The sequence below is a fragment of the Trematomus bernacchii genome, unplaced genomic scaffold (assembly GCF_902827165.1).
Source record: "Trematomus bernacchii unplaced genomic scaffold, fTreBer1.1, whole genome shotgun sequence".
Taxonomy (NCBI): Eukaryota; Metazoa; Chordata; class Actinopteri; order Perciformes; family Nototheniidae; genus Trematomus; species Trematomus bernacchii.
Window position 1 is genome coordinate 161,754 of NW_022988131.1, and position 10,079 is coordinate 171,832.

The following is a 10,079-nucleotide window of genomic DNA, read 5'->3' on the forward strand; positions in this document are numbered from 1 at the left end:
CCCAGAGACAGAACCACCACCAAGAGTCTCCCACTGCCCTGACTTCAGTATGTCCCCCCAAACCAGCCTCACAAACAACATTTGTCCCCTTCAAGCCCCCTCCCCTCCCCTACATCCATCCATTCATTCTAACCCTAACCCTCCTTCATTAAATCTTTAAATGACAAAATGTTGGGGTACGGTCCTTGCTAGTGAACCCTATAGCAAACAAGTCAAAATGAGTAGCCTGTACTGTATACTAATATCAAATGATAAAGAAGTAGGATATAGTCTACATGTTCTTCCTGTGTAGACAAAGACTTACCTAGCTTTCTCTGTGGGTAGTTAATTTCAAAACGGCCCTCAAAGTAGTCGAGAATCCTTCCCGTGATATCCGCTGCATATTTAGCGTGTCCTGCTGCAGTGGCCTCAGGACGAGCGTATGTCTGTATGGGAAAACATAAAGCACGCAAGATACATATTTTGGTTTTGTACTTTTACATATTTATAATTTGAAATAATCCCAAAAGTGTGGGAGTGACGTGCAAAAAACTGAGTTATTAAACCTGAAAATTATTCAGTTATTGGATACGGTTTGGTTTCATGGTTCCGAATATTATTTTGATATGACATTGAAAACATGCCATAACATTTTGACTCTATTCAGTACCTATGGTTAGACTGTAGTCAGTACCTATGGTTATTTGAATGAACATAATTCCCATCATATATCCAAAACCTGATCTGAAAGTGATAGAAGCAAACATCAACTCCATACCGAGAGTAAAGACATATAATTCATCCTACGTCTACAGTACACATACATTGATTTCCACACGGTGATTTGAGGAGCGGGTTGGTGTAAACTCTGAAACCGTGAAGGCAAACAGGTAGGTTGACATCAACGGTGTTGGCTGAAAAGCTGTGGCTTTCCAATCGTCGTCTATAATATTGGCGCCGTCTGAGAGAGTAGAAACAAAGAAGACCAGTATTAGGACGATATATTGGATCATTTTGAAGAGAAATGATGTACTATATTATGTTTTTGCATTGTGACTGCTTGTGTTTTTACCTGTATTTATGCCATTCGCTAGAGCCGTCGTGATTCTCCTGTGGATTATTGTCACCTCGAACTCTGCCTTAAAATCTGGCTCATCGAAACAAGGGAACACTCTCCTGGCAGATGTTGGTTCCATTTGGGTGGCAATAAGGGCTCTATAATTACAGAGAAAGAAAGTGTATTGTCAGGGAAACACTGCGGGAACACTGGATACAGATAATGAGGATACAATTTGGATATCATAAAAACCCATAATAGATTCCGTTGAATTAGTACGTTTAAAAGCATTGACTCCATCAGATTTGCATATTTTAAATACTGGTGGATACAGCGTCATTGTGTGTCCTCTACGTTTGTAAAAGGTAGATTGTAAGTTTGGCACAAATCATCATGACAAAAGTATAAGTTAGAGAATAACTACTAACACATATCAGCCAATGCCAAATTCAATATCTCTAGTGGTGAGTGGAGATTGTCAAGTGATAGTGCATTGTAGCAGCACATTGAGGTGGTCTTAAAACTTTGAAGGGTGAAATATGACACTGGCAACTGAGCAACATCCGAGTGCCCAGTACCTATTATTTGGTTTCTAATTTTAAGTATAATAGCAAGATGAAGACAAAAGTGAGTTGGGGTATCCTATTTCCTTAGAGAGAACAATATAAATAAAGGGACGTGTGTGTGTGTGTGTGTGTGTGTGTGTGTGTGTGTGTGTGTGTGTGTGTGTGTCACCATACACTATTAGCACATTATTCATGATAAATGAATCAGTTACAGAAAGTAGACAGAAAACAGCTTTATCAAAAATACATCAGTTCATTCCGTCTGTTTGAAACCACATCTACTGTATATCTGGAATGTACCTAAGAACACATACTCTAGTATTGTACTTAAGTACAAGTTTGGGGTACTTTTACTTCACCTGAGTATTTTTATTTTATTCTACTTGTTACTTCTACTCCTCTACATTTTAGAAGCCATAATGAACTTCTCACTCCATTACATGTATTTAACAGCCTTAGTTATTTTTTATTTTATAGATTCAGATTAATAGCTGACACAAAATATTGTTATTTTCCCTTTAGCAAAAGACCTCAGTACATCCTCAACATCTAGATGTACTCAGATTTACTGACTCCAATCTGAAAAATCTAACTTTGAATTGTTCACAAAAAGATAGGAACATTAATGAGGAGCGTCACTTTGATTTGAATGATTAGATAGATTGTGAGCAGTGTTTCATTCTGTTTTTTTTTAAATTGTATTATAAATATTATCATGAAAGTCAAGGTCTTACTATACTGTGAAAGAGGATTAGAGTCTCATGTGAAACATTTTTGACGATCTGACCAAAAGTTTAAAAAAAAAAAGTTCTGAGAATTCAGACTTTTTCTCAGAACTTTTGGTCAGATCTCAATAACGTTCCACATGCGGCCCTAATCCTCTTCTGTACTATACTTTACTGTACTTACGTATTGTTTTACATATTATATTGCATATATACGTAACATATTGCAGCCGACAACTATATACATTTGTTCTTACTTTGGATTTACTTTCTTATTTTATCTTTTTATAAGATTAGTGTATATTATTTTATCTTTCCGACAGAACAGTAAACAATGGAGTGATGATATTAGTATGGTCTCACTACATTCAGTTGAGAATGTTTTAACCGGCCAACGTTAAAGAAAACCTCCAAAATAAAAGCAAAATAATTCTTTAACCTCTTTAATGTCTCAATGTTTCTACATGTGTTGAATATAGCAGATGGCTCGAGGAGCTACTGTAAGTAATGTCAGAACAAATTATGTTTCAGTATCGAGTAATTAGAAAATAAAAAATTATTCATTCATCAATAAGCAATGAGTTCATGATTACAGGGTAACTAAGTAAAAGAAAATGACAGACAGAAGGTCACAGACTAACAAATTCGGTCTAATAACTAAATCGGAAGGAAGGGGAATTTACAACACAGAACTTTAGTGGGTGTCAGATAAAAAGGCTTAATGCTGAACATACGTTCTTTCAGTTTCTGTGAAACCGTAGCAATATAACTGAGGATTAGGGCTCCATTTAGTTCAAATCTGAATTTCTCAAAATTCTAAGAAAAAAAAGTTTTCTCTCAGAATTCAGATTTTCCTTCTCGGAATTTTTACATCTCAGAACAAAAAATTAATAACTCTTGGTCAGATCTCCATTTTTTTTTTTTTTACATGTGGCCCTAATCCATTTCCATATATGTGTGAATCTTGAAGTCACAAAGTAAAACATAAAGGGAATTTTAACATTTGGTGAATAACGGTTTCCTTGCTAAAACTTGGCAGGATGTTTTCTTAAGCCATTATCACTAATTCTTCACACATACACTCAAAAGCTTTAAACTCTTTGTACCCACCTGTCTGTATCTCTATCGTCTTCATGAGCTGGGATACCTTCTTTATATGTGCTAACATACATCCCATCGAGATAACCTAATTCTCCTCTGAAAGCCAGAAACAAACTGTAGTTCCCCCCCGTCTTCAAAGCATAATCCAACTCGATCTCCAGGAAGTCAGTTTGGTCTTGGTGGTTTTCCATTCTGGTAACACGGATCCCTTCATCTGTGTCTGTGCTCGCCACCACTGGACCATACACATCCAGGAACTGGCTGTGGAGGTAAATGGAGCTTGTGCCCTGGACACAATGAAAGTAAACGGTGGTGTTTCCAGAGAAGTGCCACGTCTGGTTGGCGCTGGTGACATTGACCTCCTCAATGATCTGGCTGTAGAAGCGAGGCCAGAGGAAGACCTTGTATCTCTCCGGGACGAGGTTCTTCGGAAGCCGCATGACGGGCGGTAGACCCGTGGTGGTGGAAGGGAAAGTCGGCCGGGGCGTGGGATTCATTGTAGCGATCTGGGTTTTGTACAAAATGACCATGGTGACAATGCCTGCTATGGCGGAGACCGTCAGGACGACGAAGGCGGCGGCGAAAGCCTTGGTGACCGAGGAGCTCTTAGACATGGTGGTCTGTCCTGAAGGTGCTTGTCAGGAAGAGATGAGTCCGATGAGTCCCTCAGCTTGAGTGCCTCTGGTCTGCAGTGATCTGTTCACAACCAAGTAACCTCCTTTGCCAAAGGAGCAAAGAGTAAGCGTCCGTGTGAAGAGGGCGATGTTCACTGGCCGTGTTGTAAATAATCGGTCAGATTGTCCTCTCAAACATCTGGAGGTGGTTTCTGAGGTCTTGCCACTAATAAAGGGGTTAGGTAAACTTCAGGAAACACTTTCCCTAAACTGCACTCATCACACATTCCCTCACTACGATCACAATAATCACACGCCTGAATGGAGAAAATGAGCTGCTGGTGAGTAATAGTCCTTCAGAAGAAGCTTGGAATGGAAGGTGTCCAGAGGTTCAGGGTGCAGTGATGGCTCCTGGTAAAAACCGCAATGCACGGGGGTCAGATGATGGCTTCAATAAAGATACATGTCAACAGAGATCCTGACCTAGAAACGAGAAGTATGTGAAGGGAGGATAGGAGGAGGGGTTGGATAAGAGAGGAGAGAAAAGAGGAGGAGGATCTAAAGTGTTTTAGGAAATTAGCTAGAAATGCCCAACCTCAGGAGATCACGACCACCGCCTCCACAACACCCACATAATTACTCACCTCAGGAGAGGAAACATCAGAGGCAAAATGGAAACAGTGCAGGAGAAAATGGGCCCTGAGCAGGGTGCGCCGACGGATGTTTGTACTGAGAACAGATGTTCCTGTTGCAGGATCTAGGAAATCAAACCAACCTGACCATATTGAAACAGTAAGATGTCTCAAACAATGAGATACCATGGCAGAGACTGGAGCCAGGTGGAGGGGCATTACCTTTGTTTAACGGCCGTAATGATGTGCATTACATTACATGACATGTTACTTGTTAGACGCTTTTATCCAAAGTGACTTACATACTCAATAATGTGGGCAATCCCCACAGGAGCAATTTGGGGTGAAGTGTCTCAGGGACACAACGACATGCTGACTGCAGTGGGGTTTGAACCCGTGACCCCCTGATCCGAAAACCAACGCACAACCCACTGCACCACACGCCTCCGCATTAAATGTGACCCAAGAAAAAATTCCCCAGGAAATTCAATTTATCACTTCTTCTTCTGCGAAATGTCCCCAGATAATGCATGTGTCAGAATGCCAGGTTCTTCTACTCCCACATTATGCATTTGCTTGGCTCAGGAGGAATTTTTTTCTCAGAAACCAGGGGGTCATCTCTGGGATCAGAGCCTTCATCTGTCAAACCGTTAATGGTGCTTGTGAAATAAAGAATTGCGTGTGAATGACGAGATTGAATACAGTTCTTTATGAGGAATCTTGTGAAATGTTCTACATTCAAAACGTTCATCATCTCAACCAAATCTCACATGTATGTGCATCGAAATATTGTGACGAGCCTCAAGCACACACTTGCCACACGTACAACACATGAGCACAATAACTGAAGTGAAAGGATTACAACTGTTACACAAGTGCATGTGTACACACACTGCTGTAACAAATCACCATCTTTGACAATAAGGACCTCTACTGTTTAGAATGTAAACTGCAAAAGCACAGATTTCAGGTGGGGTTCAGGTTAAAAAAGGAATGACATTTAAAACAGCACATACATTATTCCCTAGTTCTCTCTCACAATTTTGTCTTTTAGTTCATTTAAAAAGGCAATTTTCACAACTCTAAGCAGCCATTACACATCATCTAGTCTCATGTATGGTACATGGACCATGCACACTTCAGGTAGAGCTGTAGTTCATGTTGAAAAAGTAATCCAGGCCATTACAACACAGTGCATAGGGAGCAGAATCCAAATCCAAAATTGTAAATCCATCGGTATTATTCAGCTCCGATTTTTCAAGTGATTTTATCATTTTTCGGCATGCGTCTAGACTTCTAGAAATGTCAGCAAGAAGAAGTCCTGGCTGAGAGGAAGAAAGGGTCCAAAGTGTGGCCTCAATTCACGAAGAAAGATGACAACACTTCCACTTGTAATATCTGTACAAAGCTCATTTTCAAGTAATAGTAGTAGTTCAAACACCAGAAACATCTGTCCATACAACATGGGCTACAATCCCAGGAAGGTATTGATTTAACATAGGTAAATATAGCTTTGTTAAAACAGTGGAAAAGTTCAATTCATTAAGGAATTATCAAGAACCGGAATTAATTATGTCATTTGTACCAATAAAATGATATTAATTCTTGCCCGAGTGCAATTAGCATGAAGCACTTTTGGAGATAATGGGCAATCTAAATAAAAGTTTTAGACTTGTTTTCGATTGTAACTTCCTGTTAAAGAATTTAAAAAAGAAAAACTGCTGAATTATTTCGACGATCATTTTGTGTACTATGTGCAACCATGTACAGTGGCCAACAGGTGCTAACGCGCTACAACAACCCACAACACTTCCATCAGGAGAAACTCAATGCAGCTTCAGAACCGATGCAGATAAAAAAACACAAATGTGCCAAAACACATGAAGAGACATATTCTCCAACCTGACAACACATGTCACTTTTGCTGAAAAAAACAGCATGGACCAGCATGGAATTCATGCTGGTCCATGCTGGTCCATGCTGGTCTTTGATGGTGAAGCTGGTCGTTATGCTGGTCTGCCGGCGCAAAACCAGCATGGACCAGCATGGACCATCATGGACCAGCATGGACCATCTTGGACCAGCATGGACCAGCATGGACTTCATGCTGGTCCATGCTGGTCCATGCTGGTCTTTGCTGGTGAAGCTGGTCATTATGCTGGTCTGCCGGCGCAAAAACCGGCATACCAGCATGGACCAGCATGGACTTCATGCTGGTCCATGCTGTAACATGGTGTGAAAGAAGTAATTATGACATGACTTCAAAATGTAGCTTTTTACTATTTTCGACCATATATAGCAATTTTTCATGTTTATCTTTACAAATACAAATGCATTTTGTTTTTGTGAATCATTGATCTATTCCATAAAGAAAAAATACCCCACAAGCAATGGCATTACGTAAACAAACATTTAAAGAGTTAAAATTCTGATAAATGTAGAATTGCAATGATATAGGGTTGAAATAAGGAGTAATAGCATATAGAAAGCTTATATTCTTGCAATGCTATAATGCATTTTTGAAAACTATAGACCTTCAAAAAGTCACTATGAGACATGGTCCATCTACATTGGCACAACCAACCCCCTGGCTCATTAACTAAGTATAGTTTATAACCTAAATTATTGAGTTATACATTCATATGTTATCAATTAATCTGTTAATTGCTTTTACGATGATGAATAGCTTAACTGTTATTTTTACACAACAGTAAGAAAATACCAATTCAAATTTCCAGAGGCATAGACATTACATACACAATGATATAAAACAGAAGGAAAAAAACAGCAAATCCTCATATTTACAAAGCTGGACTTATTTATAAATATTGTTATTGCTTCATCAATTGTATTGATGTAATATCTCAAAGTGAGAGTATTCACAGAGAGGCACAACTTAAAGATCAGACAGAATGGCCATTTCTCAATGTCGAGTACACCTGCTGCAGAGCCACTATTTCAAGTATACTACGTCATCGAGTGGCGCCGAATGCTGGGCATTTAACATGCATTTAAAGAGTCATTCGGCGCCACTCAATGATGTAGTATACTTGAAATAGTGGCTCTGCAGCAGGTTTACTCGACATTGAGAAACGGCCAAAAACTGACTGAGCAGCTCCATCGGCTCCTGTGTTGTGCACTGTTTGGGAAACCTAACAGTGAAGCTGATCATAGTTTTAGCTGGTGCTTTCAGGAAAATTTACAGCTAAATACAAGCTACAGTATGACAACCATTGAGCAATACTACTCCCTCTCATGTGCGTTTGGAAAAGCAACAAATGTGCGTCTGTTCACCCATTTTTTAAGTCATGAATTTCTGCTCTACCCTGTCACCTGTTTCTCTATTAGAGTACCAGGATGTAGACAGAAGCTGCAACCAAAAGTACCCATTAAACTGTGTGGTGTTTTCGGGTGTTTTGCATTGTAGGTCTTGCCTTTGAGTCTACACAGCAACGAAGTCCAACAGCTTTGCTGTTCACACAGGTTCCATTTTCCCTCCAAGACACCTTTGGATGCCAATGTTTTTGCCTGATCAACAAAGGGTCTGAGAAAAATAGACACGACAGACTCATGGGAACCAAACCAAAGACCTGTAAGCATTACATTCTGGAATATTTGTGCTTTGTGACGTGCAACAACATGTGACAAACAACAAAAACGTGTGAGTTTTAACAACATGTTTATTTATTGACTTTTCATTCCTGTATGGCAATATTCATTTTGCACAGAGCTGTTTGTCAGAGCACTTAATCCTTCTGGGTTATATATAGAGGATATTACCTTGTTTTTTGAACACGGTATTTATTGTGAAATACATGCCTTGTACATGCCATAGGGGGGAAATATTCAGACAAAACACAACATTTACAAGATTACATTTGTAATTTTAAATGAGAAAAAACAAAGAATATTTTTAGATAAAAGTAATTTATTTGCCAAAAAAGAAACTTGGATATTCTAAACTGATTAGTATAATTTAATTGTTAAACCTTATCTGTGTTGCTGGAGTTCAAAACATTGCAAGCATTATATATATATATATATATATACGACGTCTACTGCACACAGACAAAATATGTAAGAGAGATGCAGTCTATGGTATTTACTATACAGAGCGGGAAGCGCGTGAACCGCGGGAAGCTGAGGTAGACCTCAGCTCACGCGCTTCCCGCTCTGTATAGTTACATTCGCTCTGTGATTGGCTGAGAGACAGGAGATGTTCGACTGATCCAGAGATCTATAATATAATTTCTATTATAGGGCTCTGGACTGACCCACACAGCATGTATTTACATCTCTGACAAATCTGGCCCACATCTCTTCCCGGGGGCGCTCCAGAATTCCGTGTCCCCTCCTGATCCTCTCCGGCAATGCTAAAGGCCCCAAGTCCACCTGGGTTGTCCAGGTCTTGGTGTAGGCGAGCAAGGAACGTTCCGGGGAGTGGGGTCGCGCCTGCCTCCAGAATTCTCCCCAGAGTAACAAGTGTGACTGGCACCTAAATGTGGAAAAAGACAACAATATAATAGGATGGATAATGCAAATAACTGGGAGCATCAAATGCATTTATTTGTAATCTACCTGCTTCTTTATGTAGAATTGATATTATAGGGCTCTGGACTGACATCAAACGATCAATTAAGCAAAAATGTTTGCCTACGTTAAATACTTGGACGACGGAGTTAAAGAAATCGTTCCAACGTCTTATATTAAGGACTCCAGAAACAGTGCCTTCAAATGGGGAATCCCAATCCATCTATCCAAACTATCACCATTAAGTGAAACCTCTCTTTTCAAGAAATGTTAGATTCTGATACAGAATCCCACGAAAATATTGGAAGTTAGCACATGGAAAAATAGCAGACAGCTTTAGAAAATAATGTATTGGCAATGCAGCAAATCTTATAATATAAGCTGTGTATATTTTGTGTCTGAATATTGTGTATTATACATTTTTATTTTTCTAACAACCATGTAAGCAGCATTGTATAGTACACAGGCCTATAGTATAGGCCTTTGTATTAGGCTGTATAGGATATAGGCTTTCCACTGTAACACAGGTTTCTGTTTAAACACATTTCAAGGGCTACTTTTGATTCAGAGTAATCAAATTCAATAGAAATTAAAGCTGCAAGCAGCGTTGAGCGGGTCTTCGACGCTCCGCAGGCTGTTGTCCGCACGTCGAGGTGTGTGTGTAGGTGTCTCGAGCTGTTGAGGGCCGGACCATTAACTGTCATCTGAAGTCTGGTGCAGTTTGGAAGCTTTTCCATTGACTTAAGACAACTTCGTGTTTTTTGGCGAGTGATGCGTTGCCATGGAAACGGCATACGGTGAGATCTCAGATTTCACGTAGAGCTGTTGAGGGCCGGACCATTAACTGTCATCTGAAGTCTGGTGCCGTTTTGAAC

The 10,079-nt window shown here is 39.7% G+C and overlaps 1 protein-coding gene across 1 annotated transcript in view; it reads right to left on the reverse strand.

The window, feature by feature from the left end:
* Positions 1-4,103, reverse strand: part of LOC117475795 (aminopeptidase N-like) — a 20,113-nt gene extending 16,010 nt beyond the window's left edge. The window contains exons 1-4 of the mRNA XM_034122141.1: positions 3,438-4,103; positions 1,052-1,194; positions 804-940; positions 305-425 (exon numbers count right to left, since the gene is read on the reverse strand). Coding sequence (XP_033978032.1) covers positions 305-425; positions 804-940; positions 1,052-1,194; positions 3,438-4,042 — 1,006 coding nt within the window. The 5' untranslated portion in view covers positions 4,043-4,103. The remainder of the gene's footprint in view (positions 1-304; positions 426-803; positions 941-1,051; positions 1,195-3,437) is intronic.
* Between the last annotated feature and the right edge of the window lie 5,976 nt (positions 4,104-10,079).